The sequence below is a fragment of the Cheilinus undulatus genome, linkage group 8 (genome assembly GCF_018320785.1).
Source record: "Cheilinus undulatus linkage group 8, ASM1832078v1, whole genome shotgun sequence".
Taxonomy (NCBI): Eukaryota; Metazoa; Chordata; class Actinopteri; order Labriformes; family Labridae; genus Cheilinus; species Cheilinus undulatus.
Genome location: NC_054872.1, coordinates 28,317,197 through 28,336,669, shown reverse-complemented (window position 1 = coordinate 28,336,669; position 19,473 = coordinate 28,317,197). Strand labels below are relative to the sequence as shown.

At 40.1% G+C, this 19,473-nt stretch overlaps 1 protein-coding gene across 1 annotated transcript; it reads right to left on the bottom strand.

Moving 5' to 3' along the window:
- Positions 1-176: 176 nt before the first annotated feature.
- On the bottom strand, positions 177-8,367 carry LOC121513239 (DOMON domain-containing protein FRRS1L). The gene is made up of 5 exons (XM_041792846.1): positions 8,041-8,367; positions 7,596-7,680; positions 7,200-7,338; positions 3,396-3,642; positions 177-3,311 (listed from the first exon to the last, which is right to left on the bottom strand). The coding sequence occupies exons 1-5, from the start codon at positions 8,243-8,245 to the stop codon at positions 3,139-3,141; spliced, it is 849 nt and encodes a 282-aa protein (XP_041648780.1). The 5' UTR covers positions 8,246-8,367; the 3' UTR covers positions 177-3,138.
- Between the last annotated feature and the right edge of the window lie 11,106 nt (positions 8,368-19,473).

Here is a 19,473-nt window from a genome sequence, read left to right as displayed (position 1 = left end):
GTGTCCTATTCATTGTTTTTTCTCCCATAATAATAATATTAAAAATAATAATAATAATAATAATAATAATGTAAATATTATTATTATTACTATCAGTAGTAGTATTACCATTGTTTTTTGTTGTAAACCTCTTCATACTGTAGTTAATAGAAAATGTAATTAAGTAAAAGTAATAATCTTAAGGATCTAAAAGTTCCCTTTTTTTATTTTTTTAGTTAAAGAGTACTGCAGGTGGCATTTAAAGATTACTCGTATATTATTCCAGTGTTGTTTAAGATATCTTTACATCCACTTTTGGATATTTGCAAGATACATTTTTATTGGTGACAGTATGGTTCGCATACACGCTAAGCAAGCAGAGCCTTTGAAACCTCATTAATGTGAAAGTATTCAGGTATTGTTAATTGTATTGGAATTAATCATACATGGCAACTATGACCAGTGTTAATAATAAATAGGAAATTCTCAAGTTTAAGTTGGGGTTGCACCTCACTAAAAGTGCTTCCTCATCTGATGAAAAACTGAATTGGCAGAACTGAATAAAACGAAACATACAGAAGCTACCAAAAGCCACCCAAGTCAAAATGGCATATATTTGTGGTGTAAAGAAATACACAATTTCAGAAATTTTAATTTAGCCGATAATACATACAATTCAGTTTTAAAAAACAACCACCATCTTTTGGGAGTATTTAATTGAATAATGCATTCTCAGGCTAAAACTGCACCTTTTAATTTCATAACAGCATTGAAACTTTTTAGGGATGAGTCCTACCAGAGTAACCTGGTGCATGTGACTTACATACATAGATACATGGATTGCAGGGTAAGGCTGGGAGGACTAAGCCCTGCACTCTGATATCAGGCAAGCACAGTGAGTTTTGTCTGATCAGTCTCACATCCTCTACCCTAAGTATGAGCTTTTATCATCTGATAGGGTATATAGAGTCCCCAACCTGTGCAATATGAGTTTGTGCAATATATGTGGTTTATGTGGTTGGATTTTTTATTGATGTTTGCAACTCTGTGTACATGTGGGTTACTGTTGCTATGTTGTATTTAGTGCTTATATGTTATTATCTGGCAACTTAATGTGTGCTGTACTTGGAGTCCAAGACCAATTTCCCTAAGGGGATAATAATGTGTACTATATCAACTTGGCAAAAAAGTGCCCACTCTTCCTTTCAATAGTGTTAAAAAATTGTCTAGCTTGCAAGGGCATTTCCTGTCCACAGTTGTCTTCAGCTCATCCCATAGACTGCAGGGGGATTTAGGTTTAGGTTTGGGTTCTGGGTGGAACAGTCCCAAACTTCTGGTGAAGCCATTATTTGTTAGATTTGGGTGTGTGCTTTGTGTAATTGTCTTCTTCAGCTTTCAAGCAGATACCTGAAAGTTTTGCACCAAAAGTGACTGTTGACTATTGCAGCTGAACAAAAACAGCCCCAAAACATGAAGCTGCTCTCACCTTGCTTTACTTTGGGATATTATCCTTTTTGGTGATATCCAGTGTTGTTTACATGGCAAACATACCTTTTAAAATGATAGTCAAAAGGTTCAATTTGGACTCCTCAGACCATAACACATTGTCCTGCCATCCTGGGAGACTTGGTTAGTGTTTTTGTCAAATTTAGCCAGGCTTGGATGTTTTCCTTCATCTGAAAAGGCTTCCTTCTGGCCAACCATCACCATGAAAATGAGGGCCCAATTTCACGTTTCAGCAAGAAATGATCCAAAGCACACATCCAAATCTACAAAAGAATGGTTACACCAAAAGGAGATTTAATTTTCTACTGTCCCAGTCAAAGCCTAGACCTGAATCCTCCTGACAGTCTGTGGGGTGACCTGAATGTGCACTGGGAGCGTCCTCACAATTTGATAATTTTTTAAGCTTTTGAAAGGAGGAGAAGGTAAATTAAAATATACTGTAATACAACAAAAAGATTCTTTGATTAAGTATTTTTATTATTGAATCTTTCCAAAAGATTTCATGATTTGGGGGCACAGATGGCCTAGCGGTTAGGTCACGCTCCATGTATGCGGGCGACCTGTGTTCACGTCCAGCCTGTGTCTCCTTTCCCACATCTCTCCCCCACACTATCATCTCAGTTTCAGACCTCATCCACTGTCCTACTCTATACAATAAAGGCATAAAAAGCACCAATTATATATATCTTAAAAAGATTTTGGTTGTTTTTCAATCAAAGTTTATATGTTACAGGTTATATAAAAGAAGGAAAAAGTTCTGAAATGATCTTGGTCTTTATTTCTCACATCATGAAAGTGTGGTATTGTATTTAACTTATATCTGTGCACACAAATTATGAAATAATCATATAGCCCCTTTAACCTAACTGTCAGAGTTTTCTATTGATGCACAGTCACTTCTGTACTTTATGGTGTATACTGCCTGTCTTTATTAAAAGAACAAATGAACAAAATAATTCAAATGAAATAATCATGTGAGATAAGCCAAGAGATTATCCGGGCCATCAACTTTAGAAAACAAACTTCAAATGTTCTACTCACTCTGTAGTCAGTCCCTTAAATCCTGTAAACTGCATGCTGTCAGAGTAAAAACAAAGAAACAGACTGTCTTTTTCTGCTGTTTTTGTGAAGGATGATACCCTTATAAACAGAACAGAATGAAGGGACAGGAAGAGCAATTGCAGACAGCAGCGAACTGCTTTATTTTTCCTTCACCACAGAAATCTTTTATGTTTATCCAAGTTCAACATAAAATCCGGTGTGCTCTTCCCCAGCGATCAGTCAGCTTTTGAAATCCTTCCCAGATTTCTAGTGCATGCAGTGTTTGAAGACTTTTGAAGCTTAGTTATTGGCATGTGGTGTCCTCAGACTTAATTGGAAGTTATCATAAATGCTGAAAATAACTGGCATATTAATACTATGATTCTACCTTGTGTTTTTCACTTACACCAGTACATGACGGCTTGATAGTACTGGTGTTAAACTCTGTCACATCCTCTGCATGGGTACTCAGTAATAATATATACTCTCTGTTGTGTTAAATATATCTAATACAGTGTCTCTGTGCAAAGCACTTTTCAGAAATGGCAACTTTTTTATTGCTGCTTGTTCTCATCTTCCCTCTTTTTACATCCTCATCCTCTGTTGCTGTCATTACGGTGTTCCCATCAGTAGATAGAAGGTGAGGGCTACTATGAGCAGTAAGCAAAGAGGGGAGTTAAAGGTCTGGTAGGCTGTGGAAGGCATGAAGATGTCCTCATATTTATAGATACTGATCATGTGGTCGCTAACAGGTGGACTGTCGATGTCGTGCCTGGTGATGGATCCTGTAAGAAAAGGTAAGAACGTGTTAAAGATGTCTTAAAAGACAAAATAAAACAGATTACTTCATTTAAAGCCTGAATAACTACCTTGTATAGCAGGTCCCCATGCAAACAGGTAATACCACGACAGGTGTAAGTCCACTAGTGTCTCCTCTCTTGGGACATATAGTGGACGTTTGAAGCGGCAGGTCACTCGGTTGTTCTCAAAGATGCCCTCCTCGTCCCTAGCAGGGTTCCTCTTTATTTCTTTGGCCCACTGGCCCACGTTGTAGAAGTGGTGGATCCGCACACGGCCGTTATCATCATGGACACAGCCCATGACATCATCTCCTCCCTGAGGACGTACAAGAACAAGTTTAATTCTACATGACTGAAATTAATTAAAATAGACCTTGACTTCACAGCATATAAAGTATAAAAATAAAAGAACACATTTTATAACAGGTATGGTTATGCTTTTGAAAATGGGACTTAAAGGTGGGTGTTTGGCACTCGTGGTGAGTTAAAAGTTGCTGCTCACATATTTGCAAAGGAGGAGGAAGTAAAGTGGTGGATTTATAAACCAAAAATAGCTCAAAAGAGCGAACAACACGAGTCTTGGGTAAATGACTGTAAAGCAAGTATAAGAGATATCAACTTCCCTTGTCTTTTTCCTCTTTCTGTGGGGTTTTATGGAGGTTGACATCCACTAACTGTTACATTGCTGCCACCTACAGGCTTATATAATAGCTCAATAAGGAAGTCAGTGCAAAATATTTATTGTTCACAATCCACCCAAAGTCAGTAAGGCAATAAAAGCAAAGAAAAGCATTTATTTTTCATGCAGATATTTTTTGTCAGTTTCAGGCTTTCTCCACTTCTCATCTCTCTTTATTCTCTTAGCTTCTGCATTATAGTCTATGCTCAGTTCTCATTTAATTCAGTTTCCTTTCCTTAATTCTCCTTGGACATCATACTGATCCTGTTAAATGGGTCCTGCTACAGTGAAGGCATGATGCTTGTTGTTTTGCTATATTACAGTCCTTCTCTCCACATTTAACACACTTTCTAGTTCCTCTGCAAACTGCAACAACATTTCCATACTCTTAGCAGCAGAAACACAGGAGAGGAGCTCTCTCAAACAGCCTCACTCTGAAGCATGCATAATCTAAGAGCACTTATAAGGTAAATCTCCTCCAAAGGACAAATACTCTGATGCAGCGTCATCCTTTTGCCTTCATAAACAACCTCAGTGTTCAAAAACAAACCACGTCAACTGACCAATAATTTCTTTTGTTCTTCCCTCCTTTCCCAGTGGGACACAAGAAAATCTACTGTTGTCTAAGGAAGCAGGTGCACATCTCTGCTATTTTCAAATGATTATATTTTCAAGGCTTTACCCCTCTGCTGTTTTGAGGTCCATCCAATTATATTCTATCCTAACAGATTTGACTTTTCCAGCTTTATCTCTCACAAACTTCTCCACCGCGTGTGGATTTTTAAAAATCCAATCTCTTTTCGGGAACAACCAGCATCCCAACAACAGACTTCTCCTTCATCCTTCTCTTCAAAAGCTGTTTTTTTCCATCTTATTTGTGCATCTTATTCCTTATTTGCTTTAAATGACTTCAAGTCTGGCTCATGCTCTGACTTCATCTCTCTGGTCTGGTGCAAATTTTCACAAGACTGCTTCCCCCAAGTCTATAGCTGAGCCTCTTACTCTCAGCCTTGCTGTAACTGAAGCAAACCCTTTCAGGGTGAAAGGGTGTAATTCCAACTGCAACAACAGTAAAACACAAAACAGCGACATGGCATGGTAACTCTGGTATAAAATGGCACCTTAAACTGTTGTCTAAACATGGAGAGAGGACGGTGAGTGCCACACGGGGTCAAAAAGTCAAACAATGTAACCAGGATCTGGTGCTCTTCAGGATGAGGGGTCAAGGATTAAAACAGCAGAAAACGAATGAATGAATGACATGCTAGATTATCAGCAAATAGAGTCCACAGTAGAGTCAAAACTGAAGACTCAAGGCACTCTGCTATGATTAAAACCCTTTACTAAAAAGGCATATCAACACATTTTAACTCCAGCTAGTCTTCATCAGAACATAAGGTGTTACATGAAGCCTTACTTTTATTTAAACACCTGTTCTTTATCTGTCTATAATGTCCAAATGAAGACTGGTTGCAAGCAGAAATCTCTAAACCCTTTGGCAAACCCTGTAAGAGGTTATAGCAAGACAAGTCACAGACTGACATTTTTTTCAGTGCCCCCCAAAGAATTAAAGAGTAAAAGAATCCTGTGTTTTGTAACTAAGAGGTCAAAATCAAGAGAACTGGCAAAGAATGTAACATTATTCTGTGTAGCTGAAATATTTCTGTCTTATAAGCCTTCAGATTTTTATTTGGACACCCTCTGTCTTACATTTTGACATTTCTTAATTGTTCTATTTTATTTACTAAAGTTAAAAGGACTGATTTGTCTATACACCAGCTTTAATTTTGGGTCATCTTCATTTATAAATCTATCTTGTGTCATCTTGAGCTCGTATAGTGAGCTTGTAAAGTGCTTTTCAAGTTGTCTGACTAATCAAAGCGCTTTTTACACAACAGGTCACACTTACCCACTAACATTAGTACAATCTCACACTGATGATGAAGGCTACTATGTAGAGTAGCCAATTGTATTTAATAATACCATTCATGTACATACACATTCATATGAAACACTGGGAGAAATGTGGGTACTGATGTACTGCCCAAGACCTTGTGGTTGAGTGACAAAAAAGGTTTGACATTAACATCTACCAATCAACCAAATACAGGCGAATTACAGCCACGGCTCCCACTAGCCATGTTGACAGGGTAAACATATCAGTGACACATCCTGTGTTTACGCTGACGGTGCTCGGCTGTTTGTGCCAGTGCTTGTGAACACTGTTATGTGACAGAGGCTTATTGCACTGAGGCCGTTTCACACATAAGGGGGAAATTTTTCCCCACGATAAATGCAGAGGGCTAGATTTGTGTCCACATTGTTTTAGACCACAAACTAAAAGTTTGTTTTCTCCAGTGTGGGCAATACAAAATACCTAAAGTTGAAGTACAGTGTTTATTAACATTAAATTTCAGCTAGCTCAAGTACATTTTAGCATGCCATAATCAACCATGATCATATATAAGTTATTTCCAACAGGAAAGTTTTGGCTGATAAAAACTTTCTTGTGGCTAGTGCAATTGCAAAACCGCAAGCCACAGTGGTTGGTCAGCACAAAAGTTAATGTTAAGCCCCAGTGGTGGCCAACTCTGTCCACTGATCCACAGTCACCCTGTTTATATGACTTTTTAATTTCTTTTCCTTATCATTTAATGTTTATTGTAAGAGTCTGAGCATTTTGTTCTTGAAACTATGATGCTGTCTTTCATGGTCTGGTCTTTCTGGACTATGAGATCTTTGATCTTCATGAGGGATGAATCCAGCTAAATAAATCACTCATCAAAAGTTCTCATGGTGGAAAAAAGTAGGCTGTTTTCTGCAGTTTGAAGTTAATCGCTGTGACACCTAACCCACAGCAGCCGTTTCAGACTCTTACAGTGATTAAAAATATGCAAATCTTGCTTATTTTTGTAACTCAATTAGAGGCATTAATGCAGTCTATGTCATTTATTCTGACATGTATAACATAACCATTCTTATTTAGTGCTTTTTTATACTTTGTATTATATTTACAATCATACTAGAAGAGGATGGTGTAATCAATGTGCAAATGCACTTTGAATGTATTGCTAATGTAACAGCTAGATTTGAAATAGATGCATCCTTTCCAAAATACCTGTGAGTTTAACGACTATGCTATGCTCCATATATTTGAAGTAACTTGCTCTGATATAACAAATGCAGCTTCTCACCATCTTCTTGTCAGAGGAGAAACCAACAGCTACCCAGCCGTCTGTGTCTGCACTCATCTCATACTCCACATCCGTCCCAATACGACGATAACTCAGGAAGTAGTCACATGTCTCTGCATCACAGCCTGGCTTGCCATACCTTTACAGAGACAACAAATGTTAACACCATGTTTGGAGTTAGAAGGGGAAAACAGATCTTAGTTGATGAAGTGTAGGGCCAAAAAGCAGCTTTTAAAACTATGTCATCCTGTTTTTAGTAATTAAGTCTATGCTTAGCTCCAGCTCTCTGAAAGTCAGGACACAGCATCTAGGATAAAGCGGCCTCGGGGAACACAGCTGCACTGGAGCTCTGATTTGAGGCATTGAGAACAGGAAAAGGAAGTCTCCTCCTCTCACCTGATGCAGCCCTTAGTGACTCCACAGTCGCTCACTTTGATCTTAGCAAAGGGGTCCACTGGTGGGGCGGTGGGGAAGGGATAACCTGCAAAATGCAAAATCAGCACTTGTATTTGCTTTCAAACAGAGACTGCTGATGCTTCTTGTTGATAACACGGCCAGCTAGAGGAGGACATTAGCACTTTCTCCCCTCTACTGCCTGTTTGTATGAAAGTGAGTGAGAGGAAGAGGGGGGTGGGCAGCCTCATAGGGGAGCTGGCCTGGGTGCTGAAAAGGCCTGGCAAGGTGAAGACAGGTTGGTTCCAGGACAAAATAAACAACATATGCTCACTTTCTTTTCCACTAGCCTTTGCTATCGCCTCGTGTTTTTTCAGGTTGCTTATCTGGCGCGAGACGTAAACAAAATCCTTCGTCTCAAGTATGAAGCTCTTGGCTACATTCTTACCGTCGTCTGACAGATATCTGGACTCCAGGAACTCGGACGCGAAGGTGCTGTAAGAATCCTTGTGTGGCTCCTGGTGCCCCGGCTCTCCGTGCTCTCCTTGGCCGGCTCGGAGTGCTCCTTCATCGGTGGGGCTCGGCGCGACCCCCCACCATCCGCTTTGGGCCAGTAGTATTGACAGCTGCAGCAGCCTCCGTGGGAAATCCATGGCTAATGATGATTTTTATCTAAAACCCAATGAAAATACGGCCTAACAACCTCAAATACAATCGATTCTTCATATTTTTTTCAGTATCTTCGGAGGTATCCATCGCAACGTCACAAAATCATCTCCGCATCCTAATTGCCTGTTTGGATGTTTTTATTCGCTGAGATGAAGGGGGGGATTAAACGTCGATGACCGCGCGAGTCAGAGCTAATTAAGTACAAAATTACCCGTATTTGTAACCATTTTGACTAATTCAACCACAAGACCACAATCCTCTTTGAAATCCCTAACAACATGCTTTGTAGTCCGCATTAATCTTCAGACATTTTTCAGCCGGAGCAGATTATGGTTTCGTCCATCCTCCCTCTCCTTTCCCTCTTTAGTCCATCACAGAGACAGCCAATCAGGAGCCGCTACGTGCTCTTATAAGGATCGATAAATTGGGCAATCTGCCCCGTCCACCCAAATGGATAGGCAAAGTATTTCAGAGAAAATTTGTAAACTGTCAGGGATTTGAAGTTTATTGATAGTATCCCATCATTGTTATTAGCAAAATAACAGTATAGCAAATGTTTGTCATCCAAGACAACCCATGCTGATCCTGTCCTGTACATAAAGTTTTATTCTGTTTCAAATAAACTAAACATTGTCTTTGAACAGAAAATCACAACTATTGGTCTCCCATAACCCTTACAGTGAAGATGTAAACAAACTGCCAAATGATCAAGATTGCAGTCAGTTGCCTTGCCTGACTGATGATTATGTGAAGTTTTAAGGCCATGAACAGCGTTAGACTGGGAAGAAAATCTGACCCTGGTATTTTTAATGTAAACCAGCCCTTTACCTGGTCAAACATATCATTACTGCACTGTTCATTCATCCCCTGGCCCTGGGTCTGCCCATAGGTGGTTTTACCATTAGGCAAAGGTAGGCAATTGTTTGGGGCCTCATGCTGCAAGGGGCTTCATGATTGAGTCATTTTAAGTAACCAATGATTCAGACATCAATTTTGAATGTAAATGAGGGGCCATGACTGAATAAAATACAGATAAAATAGATTTTGTTTAACCAAAATGTCCCTGGGGAGGACCCCTTGCCACTGATAGTAAGGTCCATGCCCCATAAAAAAGCCTTAAATGTCTTCATATTAACCAGATTATACTTAAGGCATACTGAAACAGAGAATTTGTTGATTACTTTGTGATAAGATGGCATGCAATAAATAAAGAATTATGAATTGTGGCAGAAGAACAGATAATGCACCAATAGGGAGCACATATATATTTTAAAGGTTCCACCTGGCCTCGATGTAAACAATTATGATGATGTGAGTTTGGGTTATGTTGCTCTTCTAAGAGCTGATGAAGTTCTGTCGGCTGTTTGGGTATCTTTTTTTTTTTCATATTTGGTATGTCTTGCAGTTTTTTTTGGCTTTGTTACCTGAAAGACATGCTGAAAATTTTTTGTTGACTTGCAGTTATTTTTTTAATTTTTAATTTTTTGTGTTTTTTCTAAATGGAGAAGGGCCTCATATTGGGCTTTGTCTGGGGACTCCAAATTACTAAAACCCTACATAATCTTTTCCTCAAATACAACACAGCTGAGAGGTAAATGCCACGGAAAAATATGAAAATTTGTTTTCACTCCTCTACTGACTCTCTTATTGTCAGAGATATGGTGAAGTACATTATCAAAAAAAGGAAAGATTTAATAAGAGATTTAAAAAATATATAGTTATATATAGTTATATAACTATATATAGTTATAAATATAGTTATAATTAGTCTTTTTTTGTTGCCAGTTAAAACTTGTGACTTAGCTCTGCATGGAATGGGTCTCCTGATATTCAAACTAGCTGGGGTTTTTTTCTAATAACTTTTAAAAAAGCTTTGATTTGCACTGAATCCTTAGTGCCCTAGATGCCTAAAGTTTACGCAAATGACTTTATATCGACTGTTAATGTTGGCAAAAATGTCCGTATTTTCTGATACTGATAATTGACTCAACAGTTGAGACCAATATGAGGCTGTGATATTGTGCATTCCTAGTGTTTTAAAGTTGGATCTACATGACATAACAAAGACTACAGTGTAGATCCGCTGTTTTTGTAAAGCAGGTATTCACTGTATCTCATCTTCTGTTAGTGTCAGTGATTGTTCACAGTCCTGCCACTGGATGGTGATATAAAACCACTAGTTACAACTCAGGCTCTGCAGGGCTTAAGGGATTGTCATCTCATTGATTGTTTCTCTATGAGTTTTTTATACATTTTTTTTTAATTATTATTAATATTTTATTTTCTTATTTTAATAACAGAAACACTATTTTCTGTTTTATAGGTAAAACACATTGGTAGCTGGAGGTCAAATCTTCTTTTATTATTTTAATCATTCATCTATGTTATAATTGGTGTTTCATTAATTTCATATTGGTGTGCATTAGCCTCTAAATCCTTTTGATAATTCTTTTTTCAGTCACTTTTTCCATGCTCTTGTAAAACACATTGAGCTGCAACTGAATTTGTCTGAAAGGTGCATCAGTCTGACTGGTTGATAAATATATTCCATCAACCTTATTAAACATATCTATATTTAACTGTGAAACCTGATGCCAACTATCTTACATTGTCTATGCATTTTGATAATAAAAATAATAAATCAATTTAAAAAAGAGGAAAACCCATGCCAATATACAGATTACATCTGTGTTTCTTGTATAAATTAACATTTTGGTTTGCAAATATTTCTGACTAAAATTCAGTTAAAAGTAAAATCAGTGTTTTTACACTTCTTCCATACATCCTGCCGGATGAGCCGGTCTATTAAGCCAGCAACCCTTGAACTTTACCATGGATTATCTCTTAGGAATAAGATCTATAAAAAGAAATAAATAGATTATGAAATTTAATTCAATATTTGCCCGAAAACTGTTTTAAACTTTCATATTTATGGATGTAAAGGGTGTGGACAGGGAGAATACGGCTGAGACAGCTTGTTGTTCACGTGTTGAACCTGCAGGTGATGCTGCTGTCACACAAACTGAAAGAGACTAAAAAGGTAAGAGGACATCAGTGACTGTCAGAGAGACTGAAGGCTGATTGACATTCACAATCCCCTACATGTAGATATTCATACAACAGACACACATTTAGACGTTATTTGGTTATTTAGACAATACCAGTTCAACACATTTTTCCACTGTGTGCAGGTCTTGAACTCATGCATGTCAAAGGTGTGTTTTCTTTATTATGGGTGTGCACAGTCGTGTGTGTACATACATACAGGAGTGTTCGACCTTTGACCCCCCTCTCTTCCAACCGTCTCTGACTGCAGACACAAATCATCCTGATCAATCGCTCCTCTTGTTCTCAATCCACCCAATTATCTCCTGTTTATCTTCCTATTATTCTCACAACTGACCCCCCACCACCATCACCTCTCTCTCTCTCTCTCCTTCCCAATTACCATTCTGTGTAGGGGGCAATGCTTGCTGGGTAATGAGAGACTCTGGGCGTACCAATTTTATCTTAATAGCCTTAAAGGGCCACTCATTAACACAAACACTTACTCTGTCTCACACACATCCACACACACACAGATAGAGTGACAGAGAGAGGACGAGCAAACGACTTGATGGAGGCAGTAGAAGAGAGAGAGAATGAGACAGGAAGGATGGAAAGGAAAGTTGGAGAGAAGGGATGAGGAGACAGTGAGGAAGAGGGGTGTGTGTGTGTGTGTGTGTGTGTGTGGGGGGGGTGTCTCTGGTAAATGTCAGCGGTGTGTCTCCTGGGCCTGAGAGACGAGTTAGTGACAGGAGAACAATGGCTGCTGGATCCATTCAGAAACACAGCTGCTGTGAGCGCAGGCATGGATCTGTCTGCCGCTTCAGCCGCCGACCTGAGCTTGCAGAGGCAGACCTGAACATGCACAAAAATAAACACACACTAACAGATTAAAAAATGCATGGATGGTGGTTTATTCAGGCAACCACAATAATATAGCTTGACACACCAGATCGGCCTTGGATGTTAAGGGGGGTAAGCAGTAATGTCGGTGGGTTAGTCAGAGCTGTCAGTCAGTTAAAGTCTCATAAAGACATCCTGTAGTCACAGCTACCCTGACGTTTTACTTCTGCTAGCAAACAGTGTGAGGCCAGTGTTGTTGTTTTTGTTTAATTTAAATTTTCTAATTTTTTTTTTTGGCCTTGGACAATGGTTCCTTAATGATGTGCCATGGCACATTGGTGTCAAAGTGCGCTGGGAGAACTTACTTTAACTTTAAAACAACTAAAGACACTGTAGCTTGTTGGCTATTTTGCATGGATATGATTATGGTGTGCCTTCAAGTTTTTGCTTGATCTTGAGTGTGCCTTGGGCAAAACATTTTGAAATCAGTGGCCTTACTGTTAAGTGGCATGGCCCATATATGGAGGCTAAAGTTCTAAAAGTGGTGGATAGGCTCAACTCCAATCCTCAGTCCTCCAAATTCCCATGAAAACAACATAACGCAGGCCAAATGTTTCAGAAAGGGGCCCCATGCTTTTAGTTTTTCTATGTGGATAACTGAAAACCAGTTCATTCAGCCAGTTTCTAAAGCATGGTGGAGTTAGTGTTTTCTAGTTTTTACGAATCCATTTTTTGCTAACACCATGCTCATAAACAGAGCTGTTTGAATGTGTGGGACAACAGTGGGTTTCTCTGAAGCTCTGAAAAGAGCAAAGTCTCTGTCAGGAGAGAGATTCCTCTCATAAACACCAGAGAAAAAGATGAACATGAGGAAAAAAAGGTGCTAAAATGTGCAAAATTTGGCTTTTAGTATCATTGTTGAGGAGGTGATTCACAAATTTTCAGGGATTAATATCATGCAGAACAATGCAGTTACACTGTGTATTGTTTTTACATACTGAGTCGAATAGAATTTAACTAATCCAGATGGTACGAAGAATTTAAAACAACTCTGTAAGACTGAACAAGTGAGGGTTGTTAAAAAAATGAGCTGTGTAAATGTAAAAATCCAAAACAGCTATTTAAGCTCTATTTTTCTGAGTTGATAGAGCACAGTTTGGGGGGGGGGGGGGGGGGGGGTTTTTGTTAAAATGGCTAAGTACCTGCTACTAAACAGTTTTTTCAGTATTACTTAAAAATTTTACATAATCAGTTGCCTCTAATAGTTTCAGCTCTACTAACTTATCAAGGATTACAGTGTAAATTTCAATTTAAGTCCTCCTCAAAAGAATGTATTTCCACAACTTAAAAACTTTGGATCTTTTGGTCTTTTTGCTGTTGCTGCTGTTATTCAATTGACAGATTAGGGATGATTTTTTTTCCCCACCCCACTCTGCAAACCACACTCAAAGGACTAATGTTTGAAGCTTTACCATTAATGTTTAATATAAAGGTGTCATACAGCAGTTTTCATCTAGCCAGCAAGGTGTTTTTGGGGAGACAGAATATTTCAGAAAATAATTAAATGAGATGTTAATTGAAAAAAACTAAGCATAATTGGAGTTTAAAATGACCAAAACACATACCAATCATATATCAAAACATGGCAAAATTCGGCTGATCTACTGAAGTAAAATGGTACCAAATGAGCTGTCTCTTCTTGCTGAAGAGGGCCAAACAATCTTAACCACTGTAAAATCCATTATTACAAAATGCATTCTTACTAAATGTAAAGTTTAAGTCCCCCTAAAAAACGTGGCCATCTTTTTAGATAACACTGAGCCCTTAATTAAAAATCAAAATACATTTTTGATTGTTTTAAATGTTTTCTTCAGTATTTAATGGGAACAAATGGGTTTAACTGACTGACACACACATGAATTCTAGTCAAAAAAACAACAGTAAGACATAGTCTAATTCTTATTTTGATTTTGACCCTTAATGGGATATATAGACATATTTTTGCCTGAATGTTTCCTGCTGTTAAGTGTCTCATATCTCTGTTTCTTCTGTAGCTATTTCATGTTTCATCTCTGCAGCAGAATAAAGAAGTATCACTTTGTTCCCCAGAGCTGCAGAAAAAAACCAAAGGCTTTACTTTATTTGGCATCTTTACTCAATGAAGACACCTCCCACCTCATTCTCCATCTGAGAGCGGCTAGATCACTTATTGACTCAATTCCTCTTATAACGGCAAGCTATTACCTCTGTCTTTAACTGTCTCACCCACACAAACAGTCATAAAGCAGGCCTGTGATGTGGCTGCAGGCCTCCCCACCCCCAGGGCTTCATTTAGGAGTTGTCAGAAATCACTTTACTCACAGAGGACAGTAAGGACTATCGGCATCTTCTTCTGTCTGCAGAGTAAATGCAACTCCACCCCACCCCCTCCCACTCTCACACCCACAGAGACCCTGAAGAGACACGCATCTTTTCTGGAGTTGGCTTATTGCACTTATGGGGTAGTGGGATTTGAACAAAAGCATGTCTGTCTGAGTCTCGTTTGCATACATGGTTTTGTTTGTGTAGTTTGTCTGTTGGGGTCTCCATGTGTACCAAAGGCTGAGAGGTTCCGTTGTGCTGATGAAATGTTTGCTTTAGAGATAAGACAACACAGATGAGACATCGATCAGCACTCATTAAACATCTCCAACTATGGTGACACACAAATACAGTCACACTTTCACATGCACACACACACACAGTTGACAAACAGAAAAAAAATGATCGAAGCTGTGAATGTATTTCATCTCATTCCAGCCTCCCATGCACAGGTCTTGACTCTCAAAGCTCGTATTGACAGCTGACTTAAACTGCTTGTTGTCAGTAGACTTATCCATTAAGCTGTGACACTGCTCTCTCTCCATATAGACACGCTGACCGGCCAGGGCCTTAAGCAGTGATTATGGTGTTGGGCATTGGGAACTGGGGGCCACAGCGTCATTAGTCTGGCTAATCAGAGCCTTGCTCCAGGTTAAGCTCCGCAGCCTCCAGAGACGGGCTGATGAGCTGAGAGCCGTGCCCAGCCTACAGTTCTTGGGGTCTGGGCTCCAGCGGCTCCCCTGGCCCCCTGCCTGCTCCAGCCAGTAATCTATAACTCTCCCCTGGAGCTCCACGCGGAGGCTCAGCCTGCTGGACAACACTGACACACCATGCATGGTAATGAGACACACACTGAATGACATACTGTCACACACACCTGTTCGCACACACCCACTCTTTACACTGATGCAGTGTTAGTGATGAGCTCTCAGTTACTATGAGTTGATCTGCCTCACTTCTCAGAGCAGCATATTAAAACTAAATTAACCATATTAATACAGTGGCATTCTCCTCCTACATAATGCCCTTGTTTGAAAGCTAAAATTATGTGATAATGTCATAGTGATGTAATCCTGGCTGCTAGCTGTAAAAAGACTGTAAGTCTGACTGTCCAGAAAACAAAAGATGCATTATTAAACTTGACAAATCTGAAGTTAGCTATCTAACCAATTGGGTACTGTTGGTTAACACCTAACCATAAAGGGAAAACTCTTTAATGTCAAATTGAAAACAGATTTGTACAAAGTAAAGTCATTTAAATCAAAATATGTAATGTAAAATAAGTGACTGCATAAATATTCATCCCCTTTAAAGTGACTGACCTAATTCAGCAGAGATCTAGTCAATTGGTGCCAATGGTCTCATAATCTCTGTGTCTAGAAGACCCAGTCACTGCTAATCAGTATACCTGGCTACCATTACACCATGGATAAAAGTAGCAACTCAGAGAAAAGGTAACTGAGAAGTATAATTCTGGGCAGTTTTGCAAAGAAGAATGGAGTAAAATTGCAGTGTCCAGATGTGCAATTGAGACCTAATCCACACAGACTCAGAGCTGTGATTGCAGCCAAAGGTGATCTACTGAATACTGGCTTGAAGGGGGAAAATATTTACAAACTGTATTGACCACGATAGATCTATAAAATCAATAAAAGGCTAAAATATCCAAGGGGGGGAATACTTTTGTCTGTGCATTTTCACAACCCATGCAAAATTACGAATGAAAAGTACATAGGAGATGAGAAGACTTCATCTACAACATATTGAACACTTACCCTCAAGAGACTCATAAATATTTTGTTATTTTGGTTTAAAAAGGTAATAAGTAGCAAAAGCCCTGAAAGTGCAAATTTTCAAAAATTCCAACAGGCCATGACAAAATGTTTAAGTACCTGTGTCCATGGAGCTCAACAACAGCCAACTCAGCAGAACGAGTGCATAATGACCAGACAGGAGCGGCACAGACATATTCACACTGGTACACAAACAAATCCCCACAGGACTGTGGGGCTCTCAGCTCAGCAGGGGCCCTCTGGAGGAGTCTTTGTGAGCCGAGGCTGCCATTGCCTGGCCTCCTCCGCTGCAGCGTCCCCTGTGAGCTCATTAGCCCCAATCATAACCACTTCCCTATGTCTACATAACACCCTCCATCCATCGCCACCCTGCCACACACAAATTACACTCTCCATCAGGATCTGAGGGGAAGTTTGTGTTTGTGAGTATGCGTAAAGGACAGGGAAGGTCGAGAGGCCCCGTGAGCCCACTGATATGTCCCAGTGGAGGTCTCAGACCCTAGAAGAGGAGACAAGAAGGGGGTGAAAAGTAGGTAAGGGGTTAAAAAGTGTGTTTTCAGGTGACTCTAAGACCATTGTGTTTCTCTTTAGTGCTGTGTGACCCAGATGAGCAGTGAGGGAGAAAAAGTGGAAAGGAGGGGGAGACAGAAGAGAAATAAAGAGGTTTTTCATTTAAAAAATGAGTGAACGCTGCAGACACAGGAAGGACCCCAGAGGGCCACAGAATGAGATGAGACAACAAAGAGCCCCATCATCAGTTCAGTGAATAGATCTGTCTATCCTGCCCCTTTTATCTCTTTTTTTCCTCCACCTCTTCCTCTCTTAATCAGCCTCTCATTGTGCCATTAGCTGAACCTGTACTCTTAATCAGAGGACTGGCACAGACATCATCACTTACCACTGCCCTTCTCACACACCTACACACAAACGCTAAATAAACACATTTTAATGTGACACCAATCATGTCATCCACTCAATGAGCCCTCCTTCTTGTAACGCACAACCCAAACATAACACATGGGACGTCTGCGTCTCCCGTCCATCAGTCTGCCAACACACTACAGGGAGAAAAATGTGTATGTGCACGTTTTTAGGTGTGAATCCCAGGGGAGGGAGAATGATTTTAACTCAGTAACCTGAATCACCTCATATCCCAGAGCTTTGCTGCATGAATACTGTACATACACACTCCACACAAACACGCTCTTATTTATGTCAGTGAGTGTGTATTGATAATGGCCATTAGCATATTTATGATCATTGCCAGCCTCTTATTGTTTGTGTGCTCCATTAATCTTCATCTGCTGCCTGCCGACTGACAGCTCAATCTAACAGGCCATCATGGGCACTGGGCACACACGCATTCAAAACACTCACACACATGAAGATTGCAGAGGCGAACATAAAGCAAGCTTGCATTAACAATCCAGGGGCATTGTCTCACACACTCAGGCAGGCGGCGTGATTGACATTCACCCCTGTGAGTGTAATCACTGGAGGTTATCCTCCCCAGCTGTGTGGGGGTCTGCTTAGCCTCTCCCGTGCAGTGCTGGGGTGTCGTACCCGCAGGCGGGCTTGAGTTTTTCTAGGCCACAGGTGGGTGATGATGGTACACCTGGATCACAGTGCACACTCCCACTCGCTAAAAGAGCACCACCAAATGCATCCAGGCAAGACTTTGTAAGACACAGGCGCACCTTCTGCAGGCAAAAAAGACAGAAATCAGAATGCGGCAGGTGAGAGTGCAGCAGAAACTGATAAAACTGTCATGTGCCTGTGTGTTTTACGTGATGACAGCATGTGGGTGTGTATGTGCAAGTGAAAGCTGGGGAAACGTTCATTCAAATGTTAATGTGTTTGTTTAAAGCTGGTGTGACTGACTGACTCACAGCTGATCACTGGATGAATGAGTGCTGGAGGTGTGCCAAGTTCAACAGGAGGTCTGTGCTCCTGTTGCCTCCATCTTTCTCTCCCCTTTTCTCTCCCTTTACCCCCCTTCATCGCCCCTCATCCTTCTGCATTACCCCCGCTGCTCCAGGAAGAGCAACCAGGGAGCCAGGATGTATGTGTGCACTATACACACATTAGAGTGTGTTCAGACAGATGCTTATCTGGCACATGAATTTGAAATAGCCGATGAATGAGAGCAAAGGTACATTAAATAAAACTTGACTTGCAGCTGAACAGGAAGCTATTCAGCAAATGTATCATCTTGAAGGAACAGTTTAATATTGAAACATCTGCCTTTGATAACACCCTTTAAACCTGTGCTGAAGCCACAAGCCAACTGACCTATTAAATCATAAAGTCAGAAGAAATTAGTTTATGTGGTTAAATGCATGTCAACTCCCAACTGCATAAAGCTACCCTTGGGTTCAGTCCCAGTCCTTCCCTTGCCCTGACCACTTTAGCCCTATCCCTGTCATTCACATCTAGGGGTACAGTGCCCTGATTCTTGTTTGAATGGAGAGGTAGGGTGAAGTGATAGGGCTACATGGCCCTTCAAACAGAGATTTCCTAAAGTTCCAAATTTGGAGTTTCCAGATTTGTCTGAGCAGAGAGCTGTCAGCCACATTGTCCTGCAAACCTTGAATGGGTGAGGAAACGGTCTTTGTGGGTGTCTTCTTCTTATGACACCCCCTTCACAGCCTTTCTCTGACATCCTGTTATATGAAACAAACCCTTTACTCTCGAGATGGTACTAGGGCCCAATCAAAATAATGCCGCAACTTGGTTTTGTGGAACACCAGCTTAAAGTTGCTCTATTTCAGGCACCTGATTGTCAGCACCTGGGGGTACCGAAAGCTAAAGCAAGAGTCAGTAGCGCTGGCAGAGAAGATTTAGCACATTTTTCATGGGTGCAAAACACATACTCAGCTCTGCTGCTCATCCGACAAATGCATGTTCCTTACGAATGTGGCACCATTTAAAATGGAACAGGCTTTCTGATGATTTCAGGTTTATTCAAAGCAGCATTGTTACAACAATGAAATAATCTACCAAACAAAAATTTCCTTACTTTTTGTGCTATTTTTACATATCTACTTTATCTACTTAGCTTACATGGCTACGTAGCTGTAGGTTTGCCAAGGCTCACATTGCTAAAGCTAACATAGGTATATTGGCTTACACGGTAATGTTAAATACAAAGCGAGTTATGTTAGCTTTGT

Coding starts and splice junctions, on each gene's coding strand:
- LOC121513239 (XM_041792846.1), bottom strand. CDS start 8,245: ATGGATTTCCCACGGAGGCTGCTGCAGCTGTCAATACTACTGGCCCAA. Junction 7,681..8,040: donor CAGATATCTGTCAGACGACG/GTAAGAATGTAG, acceptor TGCATTTTGCAG/GTTATCCCTTCCCCACCGCC. Junction 3,643..7,199: donor TCTCCTCTGACAAGAAGATG/GTGAGAAGCTGC, acceptor GTACGTCCTCAG/GGAGGAGATGATGTCATGGG.